This window comes from Haemaphysalis longicornis, unplaced genomic scaffold (genome assembly GCF_048455015.1).
Source record: "Haemaphysalis longicornis isolate Haplotype H1 unplaced genomic scaffold, Haemaphysalis longicornis Haplotype H1 scaffold_5, whole genome shotgun sequence".
Taxonomy (NCBI): domain Eukaryota; kingdom Metazoa; phylum Arthropoda; class Arachnida; order Ixodida; family Ixodidae; genus Haemaphysalis; species Haemaphysalis longicornis.
The window spans coordinates 16,935,147-16,948,130 of record NW_027526385.1 but is presented as its reverse complement, the minus strand read 5'-3'; the positions used below and the strand labels follow the sequence as shown (position 1 = coordinate 16,948,130).

Below are 12,984 nucleotides of genomic sequence, written 5' to 3'. Positions count from 1 at the left end.
CGGGAACAAAGATATCTTAGCAGTTCACTTAAACAAATAGGCAACTGTTATCATCAGAGATGCGCACTTGACACTTGAACGCCTTCCGAAATTCGGACGCGTTCATGGCGAGGTCACACATATCCCGGGCGCCGTACTGACCGCAAAAGTGGCTGCAGTAACTGACGTAGAACGTTTGCTCGGACGTCCAGTCCTCCAGCAGCTTAAGTCGAAGGGGCGAAGCGTCCACCGTTGAGACGTTTTTCATGGTCGAGAGGGCTACGGTCAAGGCGAATAAATCTCTAATGTAAGCCTTATACTTTGGTGACTCAGCTCGGTCGAACTTGCAAAGCTGCTCATGGGCCCACCAGTTGGCCTTTTCCCCACTGTGACGCACCAGCCGGCCGCGCTGGTCCATTGACTTGACAAGCTGTCGGGCAAACTGGAAGCCCAGGCCAGCGTACGTCATCACGCGAGAGCCGTGCCACGAGTACGACGGTGGAAGGATTGTGACCAGACCGATGAACATGAGGTTCATGGAATACGCGTACACGATTTCTGCCGCGTACCACCTGGGCTTGGCTGTCAGCACGTCACCCGAAAATCCCGGGGTGAGCTTCGCCCTCAGTGCTTTACGGGACTCTAACCAGGATTGGTAGAAGTCGTGGACTGTATCCGGGGAAGGGAACGAGGCGTAAAGAGAGTCTATGACCTCGACGTCCTCGATCAACTTCAGAGGCAACAGTCTGCGGTGACTGAATGCGTCAATCTTCGCACTGAATTCAGTCCTTGTGGCATTTGATGCGCCCTCTGAAGCCCGCACAATCGACCCGAGCTGTTCGACGGAGGCGTTCAGTAGGCTGGCAACTTCTTGGCGATCCAGGGCTGAAAGCCTAGTGTTGAACAGCGGTGCCATTGTCGCCACGCTGAAGGCCTCTTGCACAGCAGCAAGGCAGATGACATAGGTGAAGGAGTTACCTTCTAGGCCTTGCGTAACGCCTCGTGTTGGCGATGTGTAGTCTTGAAGGTCGTCAAAATCTTTGCTTAGGATCCAAGAGTAAGAATACGCAAACATCCAGCCCAAAGTGTTCAAAAGCCTGTAGGTTGGAATGTCATTCATCAGCCGCCGAACGGCGGCAAGAAGCGGCTGGTTGAGGAGTAAGATATTCTCGAGAGGAACTTGGGCACCGACCACAGGCCGAATGTACTTGTCCTGCAGCATCACCCATTCCCGAGGAGAGACGGCCGGCCACACAGACTGCACATCGCGGAGCGACAGGAGGTCATCGAAGACGTCGTCTCCACCGAGTGCAGACAAGATCGCTTCACGAGACATTGTCTCATCGCGACGCAATGCTTCAATCGCTGCTAACGGGAACTCACTGCCGTAATCGGTGTCACTTGTGCTCGTCAGAAACCGGGCGATGCTTCGAACAGCGCTTGTGTACGCGGACTCGTCAAGACCAGCAATTTGTTCCATTCGCAGTAGAGGCACATGGCCGGGCTCGTCCACGACAACCAGAGGGAGGGAAACATTGCCGCGGTCATCGATGTACGTTACCCGAACGTCGAACCATAGTGAAACCCTCCAATTGACGCTCAAGTCGAGCAGGACGTCTAAGACGTCTGTTAGCGTGATTTTTATCCCAGACTCTAGGTAATGAGGCCACAACAGCCCTCTGGCTTTCATGAAGGCCAAGAGAGAAGTTGGCGACCCCTTGCCACTCCTTTCCAGACAAAGCGCAAGTGAGTGGGATATCTTTTTGACGGTGGATGATGTCTGCTCTGCGGTCAAGTTTCGTGGATTTCCGGCGCCCCTAATGATCTTACCGGTGTAGACGCGAGCGAGCCTGCGGGGAGAAAAAGCGCATACGCTTAAAAATGCGCAAATTCTAGCAAGTGTAATTGCAGGAAAGGTAAAAAGACAACGTACGGGTCACCCCATTACCTACTGATAAGAGTTTGCTGATGGTTTACAAGAGTTACAGTTCAGGAAGGTTGCTGGGGCGGTGCTTAAAACTGCACACTATTTCTCTGGGAAGCTGAGTTTGTGTTCGGTACTAAGTGTTCCATCAAATATGACTCGGCAGGCAGCACAAAACCGTAGCTTCAGTGAAACTGTGCGTTAAATCGTAAAAAACGATCGAACTGAAACGATGCGATTTTCAATGCCACGCTCTTACAGGTTCGATTAGCGGGCATGTTGAGTTACATCTCCCCTAAAGTAACCGTGAGCAATCTGAGTAATTAATCTTCTTGTCCAGGTGGTTGGGTTGCCCTAGAGAACACCGTCAGGATTCGAAAACATGCGACGTTCGGCCCCGCATTGCCACAAGATTTGCCGAGACGCTATCCGGAGCTTGAATTTTACATTTCATAGGCCTCCTAGCCGAGGACTACCCTCGAATCGGATGCGCACTACCCAGGACTCCTCTACATCGGTTGCGCACACGTAAGATGCAGACATTGAAGACGCGAACGACATCATCGCCACTTTCGTCGCCATCCCCATGATGGCCACTGCCATCATAAAATTCACTACCATAATCATCATCGTTTGCAGGCTTTTGGCGCCCAATCTGTGCCTCTTCGAAGGAACCATACCAAGTGCTTTCCTGTCTTGACCGAATTCGTTTTGCACTATAATTGCTTTCGGAAATCCCCCACCTTTTACTTTTTTTCCCCTCCAATTCTCATTCCATTCATTGGTATCACTTCAGCTAGGCTAAAGGCCCACCTACCTCAGCATGCTCTTCTGGAGCTACGATTTTTATTATATTTTTTTATTGGACAGCCTCCTCACATGTTGCTTTCTCAATCCCGGCCACCTGATGTGTATCCCTAAGATACAACGGAATAATTTGCACAGCATAAAGGGACACTCAAGCGATTTCTAAACATTACGTGATTACTTGCGTAAATTCTAGTCCGGGGTCCCTATGCCATGCTTCGAGCACTCTCGGTGCGTTTACGCAACTTTATTTATTAGAAAAATAAATTTCGAAGTGCTGTCGTCCTCTCTGCAGCATTTTTACCGATTTCCCGTGACCTGACGTTAGACGCTCACTCGTGAGGGATTTGGCTTCATTGCGCTTCTGTGAGGCTAGGCGACCCTCTTAGCTCCGACAGAGTCAGTCCGTCCGCCGCTGGCGAGTCGTCGCAATTCATTCACCCAGTTGAAACTAAGCCAAAACACCATTTGTGCCTGGAGGAATCTGCGTTTAGTTTGTTAATTTGTAGACTGCATCAAGCTAAGTAAAGTAAGAGGTTCCATACAAGCGCATATGCGATGCTTAGGACACTTGTGCGCTAGTACAAAATATAGGGCCAATTAAAGGCAGGGGAGGAGGCAGTGAAGTTAATATAGCTACTAAAGAATTAAAATTACAGGAAACGTTTACTGAAAAATGTAAAAGTAAGGTAATAGAACCCCGTTTTGCGCTGGGTGAACTAGCACAGCGGTCAGCGGCACAAGACATTTGCCACCGCTTTTCCGCCTAAGCAATGCAGTCGATAGAGGTAAGATATTTTTCTGGAAATTCGTGTCATCTAAAGTTTGAGGAATGCTGATACAGAAACAAGTATACAGGCTATTCGATATACACTTTATATTTCCGTTCATGGCAGTGGTGCGGGCAAAGCCGAGTGGTCTGAGGCACTCAGTGCATTGGTTCGGAATTCGCAAGTTCGAGTTCCCAGTAGCACATGCGTTTCTTCTTTTGTGAGTTGATTTTTTAAAGACGATAGTCTTTCTTGGGCTACTTAAACCCAGAAATTTTGGTCTGTCTGTCTGTATGTCTGTCTGTCTATCTGTCCGACTGTCTGTCTGTAACTCGATTCAGCCACCCGGCCAAAGCAAAACAATGCCTACGCAATAGTCTTATATAGTCACAGCTAAATCTACCCGTCTATGTCCGGTGTAATGTTCGTACTTGTCAACATGGTTGAAGAAGAACAAGACATTACGGAAATATGAGACAACAAATCAATACAAAAGTGATATTTGAAGTGTTCCTTTATAGAAAAATCAAACATGCTTGACTTTTTCGAAATTAAATACTTCATCAACTGCAGAAAAAAAATTCACTCCGCCATCGCCTGCTGTCGCCCGCGCCACTCTATTCGCCCCGAGCGCGAACACAGTCGGCCCCTGGCGGCGGCGGGACGAACCGCTCCTAGTGTGGATGGCGCTCTCGGGTCGTCTGCTTGTTCACGTTGCGCGCGGCGCAAGACGCGTGCTGCACACGACAAAACAACCAATATGTGTACTCGTTTGACAGTAAGCAATGACATAGTTACCTCTGCTTGCGCATTTCCTCTAGAAACGCAATAATTAGCGGCCGTTGCGGGTTAATGCGCTGGTTTAATTCCACGAAACATCTTCGCCGTGGTCACCGCTTGAGTGTGAAACGTGTTATTAACATTGCTTCCACACATTGCACTTTTCTTATTCTTGAGTGCAGCCGTCTGCCGTTTCGGGAACGTCGAAGGGTGCTTTTCGAAGGTGGCGTGGTGATTATTTAAAGGATAAAATTTAGTACGCGAAACGGGTAAGAAGCGAGAAGACCTGTGCATACCCGTGCATTTGACATACCCTTCTAAAATTACGCTGTTTCCTTATAGAAAGAAGAAACAAACAAAAACAATTACACTGCCCACGACCCGTGTGCTATCGCCCGTACATTACCGGGGACGTATTTTACACCCGCAAGCGCCTGTGTGATCGTGTTCTTCCCGTACCTTTTCTAAAATAAATACCATTTTTGGACAGTCGTTGTTTATACTGAGTTGCTAATTTTACGTATTATTTAAAACACGTTTCTATGGATGCGCAAGAGTATTTAGGGGGGATTTCTCGGTAAAATTAAGCAGTTGTGAGTTTGCGTCTGTCATGTGGCATTTCGTGTGTCACTTTCATATATAACATTTTCATATCCCGACATGAATCACCTTGTCCAGAAATGTGTCTCACTCAGCATAACCAAATGCCTAATATGTCACGTCTTAACCTCTTAAGGTGGACCTAAGTTTAAAGAAAGAGGAAAAATCGCGTAATATAATGCACGTTGTTGCCCACATGTGTGAGGGGTGTGTGCCACGGCTCGCTGTTTTTTTTTTTTTTTTCCACAATCCTTGCTTTCAATACAATTTTGAAAAAGGTGAGCCACAATTCCTGGATAATCTCGGACCGAAGGGGGTTAATCAGTTTTGAAAATACGTGTTTTGAAGTAATGCTTTTTCACCGCTACAGAACACGATGCCTAGCTTACTTTCGGTTGTAATACTGATAACCAACGTTTGCCTTTTCGCGTTACATGCGTTCTCTTCTCGCTGCTCTTGCAAAGTTGGCAGACCCCCTCCCGAAAAAAAAAACAAAAAAACGAAATGCACAGAAAAATTTTATCCTTGCAGTTTTTTAAGCAATCCTCAAGAATTAAATGCCAAAACAAAGGCGATGTTCAGTTAACAAAACACAGTAATTACCGGGAACTCGTCCCGCTGATTCGCAACGAGAAATAAAAAGGGAACGTTTTACTACATCTGCAACAGCGCAACTTCATTTTCCATCTTTAGGGTTCGTAAGCGACCTTATACGCGAGAATGCAAACACACCTCGCTGTTGCAGGCACCTGTTAGATTTTAATAGGAACGCAAATGGTCAAAAGAGCAGCCGTAACAGAAAATTTGTGCTCACTGTGAGGTCCCAGAAGCTTGGTTTGAACACTGTAAATCGCTTGTCACTTTGCGAAAACCTAGCTAAACATGAGATGTTGCTTGTACTGCGTGCGTTGACAATTCAATTCGCGAGTTCACTTGCGACGAAAGCCGTAAATAATTGATCCGACACCGTTATTCATCAAACCTTCCTTCAGAGTCGCTAAAATTTCATTTAAAAAACCCGTTAGAGCGGTTACATTTATATCTCTGCGCTGATCAAAATTCAGTAATTTTATGTTGCCTTTCGAACACACAAAAATATCGTAAGCTCTTAGAAAGAATGTCGGGGCTAGTAGGTGGTGTTACCATTTCAGGGCATCCCACAAATGCAAGAATGCGTCATGCTACCAGTGAAAGCGATTGAGATTGCCATTGTAAACTGGATTTCAGAGATCGAGGCTTCATGATTTGTTTCTGCTTATGCTTTCATTGAAGGCTCAAAGCTATAGTCTGGAAAGATCGAGCTTGCTACGAGCCACGGCGTACAAGTTCATTGTCACTATTACGGCCATTCTGAGATTCCCGATGGATCGTCGCTTTTTTGGCGTAGTAATGAATACTTACTGCCTCTTCTATGCTATACATTGAACATTGAGGAAACAAACTACAGCATACCACTCTTGTTTGCGCCTTTCGTGCGCACATAAGGCGGAAAAAAGGCACAAAGCGCGCCCACAGTGCGCATTCTTACGGGCCTCTCAGCGGAGCATCCACACTAGCATCGCGACGCTGTCGCCACCTACATGTCGATCTCGCGGCGAATAGCTTCTGGCGCCGTTTTTATTAAGAAATCAACCGGCAACAGTTACGCAAGGTTCCACTAGATAGGTTCCGCGTTCTACTTGCAACGCACGTGGAGTAGGGAAACGCGGTTCTATAAACGTTGAAGTAGGGCGCCTCGATTAACGCGCGTCTTCGCCGTACGGCAGCGTTCGCATCGAGACACCCGGTTTGGAGCAGTGGAACGCGGGCAATTAAAAATGATTTAAGCAAACCTTTGGCGTCTTTATCTTGGGAGGAGCGCGACGCAAGATGAACAACATGAGAGGTGAGCGGGAAAGCGAAGGGAGGCATTTACTTCGCAAAAGCCGATAAATACTATCGTCTTTTGACGGCATTTGCACCGAAAGGAGCAGATACGCGGCCAATTTTTTGTACTTGGGTTATGTTTTCTATACTGCATTCACCATTTTGCTCTAAAACCTTTATTGCTCAACGAGCGAGTTGGCAGAATGCGTCAAGACTGACAATGACTCGCTGACAAGTTCCCGTTGCCGTGGTGTTGATGTAAGCACCGACTGCTTGCGGGCGAAGTGCCGAATTACCGTACTTTCGGCCTGGTGCGAACGAGTCTCTTACGACACAGGGACGAGCCATACAGGTTTCAAAGGTGGGGGAAGAGCGCCTCGCATTCGAGCACCTCCTTGAGGCGTAGGGCGTTCTGCCACTGCGTACGCCTCCGCTATAGGTGGTATTCACACAATAGTTTAGCGGCAGATTTCTTCTCTTCTAAGCACTGAAAACCGCAATGACCTTGTCCACCGTTCCTGCGCATGCGTCAGTATCTCGCAAAAACAAACAAAAAAAGATCAGACCTCGGCATTCGTCACCCGGCACACTTAGCACGCAATTCTCGGCCGTGGCTTTAGCAGAAAGGAATAATAGCAGTCACAATGCGCGGTAATGCTTCCCCTATCAGAACTCCGCGTACCCATTGGAGAAGTTATTCAGTGGTTCTTCCCAATATATTTTGCTCTGTGCTTCTCGCACTTCAAAGGAGGCCCATCTCATGTCTCCCTGCACTGCCTCATTTGTTGTCTTTCTGTGTGCTCCTAATGCCAATTGACCTATCGCACTCTGATTTACTTCTAGCCCTGATTGAATCTCTGATTTGACACGCACTACTGCGTTTGAAAAGGTGAGTGCAGGTACCATTACTCCCTTCGAGGTTCCTGTCACTACTTCATATCTGTTATATCCCCACAGTGCTCTATGCTTCATGATAGAGGCGTTAATTTTGCCTTTCATTCTTACATTCTCCTAATGAGTTTTTAGATTACGCCTGACCGTCGTTTATCCATATGCCAAGATATCTATATTCCGTTACCCGCGGTATTGCTGCTTGTTGAACAAATACCGGTTCGTTACGGGCGTGGTCATTAAAAACCAGAACTCCCGCCGCTAAACTCTAACCCCAATTCAGTGGCTACTTCCCCGCATATATCTGTGAGCTGTTGCAGACACTGCTTGCTATCTGCTGGTAGTACTATGTCATCTGCAAAAATCAGTCCCCGAATATGTTGTTGCACTTCCTGTCCTTTGCGGCTATAACACAGATTGAAACCTATTTTACTGCCGTCAAGCTTTCCTTCTAGTCTTGACATCTACAGCGTAATCAGGAATGGCGACAGAGGAGAAACCTGCTTTAAACCTCTATTTGTGACTACCGGTACCGTGCACTTTTGGTCCTCCCAGGTAATTTGCACCTCGTTCTCATTGTATATTCCCTGCAACAGCTGTATAACGCCCTGACCTAATCCCTCCCGCTCAAGTATGCTCCATACACGTTCTCTACCTACATTGTCGCAGGCTCCCATTATATCGAGAAATGATATCCATAGTGGCCGCTTCTGAGCCTCTGAGCCATTGACACCTCTATGCATTGGGTTAGGACAAATAAATTGTCCTCTAAGCGCCTGTCTCGTCTGTATCAATTTTGTAGTTTTCCTAGCATGCCGTTCCCCTCTATCCCCGCCAGTAGTTCCGCTTTTATGGCTTGCATTTCCAGCCTGTATGCCACTGAGGTAACTGTAACAAGCCTGTACGATAATAGGCATCTGTAATAGGCATCAGCCCTGTCTTTATATATCGTCTTCATCCTTCTCTTACGCCAATTGTCCGGTATTTGCTTAGTTTTCATCATTTTTTCAATTGCCCGGGTCAGTTGTGCCTTGCTATTTGGGCCCAGTAGGCTCACCAGCCGTATAGGAATTTCATCCGTCCCTGTGTCATCCATCCCTGTTACCTAGGCGACTGGTGACATCTATCGCCTAGTGGCCGAACTGCCGAAGTGTAAGCGTTTGCCGATAGCTGAGAAATCTGTGGCGGATGCCAAATCACGGTAGCTGGAATCAGCTGCCGGCATCTTTCAATAACTTCACTAGTGTCTTGCGACAGATAGGCTGTATAGGGCGCTGCTAGAAACTCTAGTTAACGTCGAGGTAATGCTTTCGAGCTTGCTGGGACGGCTTCATGCTTGCGCCGCCATGCCCGAGCCCACGCGTCCCCGTTGCTAAGGCGACACAGACGGTTGCCGGCATGCGCGCCACGCTACTCAATTCAACCTGTATAGTGAGAGTTCCGGTTGCAGGCAATGATGGCAGGCTTATCTGAAGCATTCTACAGCCGACATGGCAGAATCGTGGTATTCGGATTCCTGAGATATCGAGAATATCCCACCAAAGATAACATCGGATCGCAAGCATTTTGTTTCATAGAACCGAAACGGGGTTGAATTCCAATCTTGGACATCCTCCAATCACATCGCATCTCGAATACGCGTAACTGGGGTAAGTTGTTGCGGCCGCCTGAAAATGTCGCATGGTCTTTTTTATTCTTTAAGACGTTTTAAGTTAAATACTGCTTTATCGACTGGATAAACGATGAGAAGTGTGTGTGTGTGAGCCAGTCTATGCAATACAAACAAAAACGAAAGTTCCACAAATTCATTTCAGTGTCCCTCTAAAACTGTATTCTGAAATGGAGATGTTTCTGGAACCAACTGCAAATTTCTGCGCGATTTGAGACAGGACACAGGCGTGTGAATCAAATTGTCACAATCGTCGCTCGCATACTGGTATGGAAGCTCTACCTGTGTCCCAGATGTGATCCTCTCGTCTCGCTGCGGTCGCCGCCACAGACGTAGTCGTGGAAGTTGAGGCACGGGCTTTTCGACCTGTCGAGCCTTTCAAGAATCTGTCTTGCGTGCTCCAGACAGTCATGGGTAGTGCAGACATTCCGCTTGTCGAAGTACTTTGCGTTGTGCGCAAGGATAAGCAACAGTGTGGTGACGGCCACGATACCCACGAACACTGCGCATCCCAGCATGGCCCTGGAGACCGAAGGCCCTGGGACGGTCACAGGGGGATGCTCGCCAGTGCTCGAGGACTGCGGGTCGACGTTTTTGGAAACGATAAAAGCAGAAAAATCTAAGTACAGCCCTTCGAAGTACAGCCTTACAAATACAGTTTTATGCAGTGCTCCCAGAAGAAACGCTTCATAAAACCAGAATCCTTGAATAGTCATGCCATGCTGAAGTTTGTGCTGGAACTCTCACTTTTGATAAATTGTGGGTCACGAGACCAGGACGCGAGCGTCACGTGCTAGTCATGTGTCCAAGCGAGAAAAAAATTCTAAAAGAGCGACGCTAAACTATGACGTCAAAAAACCTCCCCTGGTTCATCCGTGTATGCATCGGATATAAATTATTCAACAGTGTCTTTGGTTTCTGCCGCGAAAGTACAATTTCAGTTTCCAGCCAGGTCGTCCCATGACGCCTAACGCCTGAGTAGAGCCATAGTAGAGATTAGGACCATAAGGCGTGCCTTTCGAGTGAAGGACTCTCTTTTGTTGTAGTATAGGAGCATCCTGGACCTGTTATCTGGTGCTTTATGGAAAGCGGGGTCCTCACCAATTCAGTGATTCATCTGGGCCTCAAACCTGTACTTTGACGCCACGAAGTTTCAAGAGTTTCATAGGTCTGCAGTTCTCTCTTAGAAATCGTTGCGGGTGTCGAAAATTAAAAATACAATCTGCATGCTCTGTGGATTTATTGAAACACTAAGCAGGATATATGATAATTCAACCAAAATAGTGACGATAAGGGAGGCAAAGCCGATAGCAGAGGGATCACACCAGATATTAGAGCATTGTGCTACTTGAAGGACAAGGCCTTGCAGAAAAGCAAGACGGAACCTCAGGATACTGCGAAAAGGGCAGAATACTGTTCACTAAAAAACTTGGTGACAATAAGATTGTGGCCTGCTAAAAGAAGATAGTTATCAAAACAGTTTTCGCTAAATAAAAATGATGTAAAGAAAATGGGGAATTTGGTGAATTATCCAATGGGCAGATCAAAACCCGCATGTTTCGAAGATGCGATTAAAAACAACTTTCCCGCTGCCGACGCGAACGTAATGTGTGATACATTCAATGACACGTTCTTGCATGCTGCAAAAAAACTAACCAAATCATGATATACCAACCGAACACAATCCTATACGCACATACGCGAATACGACTTTCCTACCGGACATGTGCGAGGTTGAATTGTGGAAGATAATCAAGTGTTTTAAAGGATGGTGGCCACCGGGTTTCGATAGGATCCGCAATCGAGACTTGCATAGCAACTTTATGGTGGTTACAAAATTCCTATTAACACTATTAAATAGAATATTCCACATCGGGGATACACCCAAAGAAATGAAGATTTCGGTCGTCAGTCCAATCTACAAAACTGTAAAAGAGGTAAAAGCAAATCACAGACCAATTTCTATCCTTTCAGAACTTTGGTGCATAATGTAGAAATACGTAGCATCCGTACTACTTTCATTCTGTGATCGGTTTTCACTGCATAATAATGCTGAATTCAGCTTTACACCCAATAAAAATACAACTTCCTTGTTAGAAGAAAATACCCGAGTGGTTCCGGCTTTAATGTTAGTTCGATAGAAAATACCCGAGTGGTTCTGGCTGTAATGTTAGATTTAACAAAGGATTTTGACACCTGTAGACCACAATAGTACGCTAAATAATTGAAATGTCAAGTCTTCAGGGGGCATTTCTCAAAGTTTTTTCAAGCTACTTTACTGACAGATGTCAGTGTGTTAGTCTAGGAGAAGCGTATAGCAGTTGGGGGCCACAAATATGGAGTGCCTCAGGGAAGTACATTAGGACCATTGATTTTCAACATTTATTATACAGACCTCGGCTTTCTACTATTAAACTCAGAAATTACTCAGTGTGGGCATGACACAGCGATTACTATAGGTGATGCCAACGTTGATGAAGGGTGGTAACGCCTACAAGGCGACATTTTGATATTAATTAATTGCTTGCAGCAAAATTGTATTTTTGTAAATAAGCAGAAAACAAAGCTTGGGCGTTTAGGAATCCACACAAAGCTACGACAATAACAAAATAATTGTTTTGCATTCTTCAGACTAACTTCTTACATGTACCGCCTGTGTCCCTTGAAACAACCATAACATATTTAGGCATGTGGTTTGTTCAATGTCTAAAAAGGCAAAACCACGTTAAACATATATGCAACAAGCTAAGATCAATTGCTGCAATGATGTATCACCTCCGAGGTAGAGCCCCGTTCGAAGTAAAGGTTACGTTGTATAAGGCGCTAGCTGAATGTTTACTGACGTATGGGATCTCATTATAATGCACTTGCTCGGAAAACCATAAACCGGAAATTAACTGAGCATTTCGAAAAATAGTCAATAGCATAACTTACGGTACAGCGTTAGATAGCGCAGGCACGAAGGAAAAATTCCAAGCCTTGTGCATACTACCAATGAAAGAACTGTTTAAATATGTAGTGCTGAAGAATCACTATTTCACTAAAGAATTTCGCGTTGCAATAAAATAGAGTGTGGCACTGCGCTAACTCCAGAGGTGCGTAAAACCAGGAGTATACACTAGAAAAAGAATACATATCTGCTATTTTTCGGAAGTATTCAATCAATTGAGGGATGAATAATGCACGATACACACGAAACTGAAACGGAACCAAGCAGTTTGAAAATTCTGTGCGAATTTGTTGATCGGCTTGTGTTCAACGTCTTCATATTCATGTTCCTTTACGTCTGTATAATTTCGACGTTGCATTGAATTGTTGTACCGTAAGCGAGCGTGCTATTGGTGCATTGATTTGATGCGAGTTACTATAGCATTCATTTTTTTTATTTCTCTCAATTACAGTATTGAATAGAGAAAAACTAGTTGAATTTTCTGGAGCAACAAGACACTCCTTTTTTGTGTAAGTTTTATGTTTTGTATTCTGTAATGCACTGGGAAGTGTTCAGGGTATAGACTCAAAAAAGTATTATTGTGACATTTTGCATGATATACATTTGAAATGTGTATTTGCCAACTGCCTGGTCACTTTATAAGCACTGCGGGCTTAAATTAACCACAATATTAATGCTGTACAGAAGAATTGGATGAATAAATGAATGAATGAACATAAGAAAAAATCAAGAAGATGCACTTCTGCCT

At 45.6% G+C, this 12,984-nt stretch overlaps 1 protein-coding gene across 1 annotated transcript; it reads right to left on the bottom strand.

Moving 5' to 3' along the window:
* Positions 1-28: 28 nt before the first annotated feature.
* On the bottom strand, positions 29-1,315 carry LOC144139003 (neprilysin-11-like). The gene has a single exon (XM_077671504.1). The coding sequence runs from the start codon at positions 1,313-1,315 to the stop codon at positions 29-31; it is 1,287 nt and encodes a 428-aa protein (XP_077527630.1).
* Between the last annotated feature and the right edge of the window lie 11,669 nt (positions 1,316-12,984).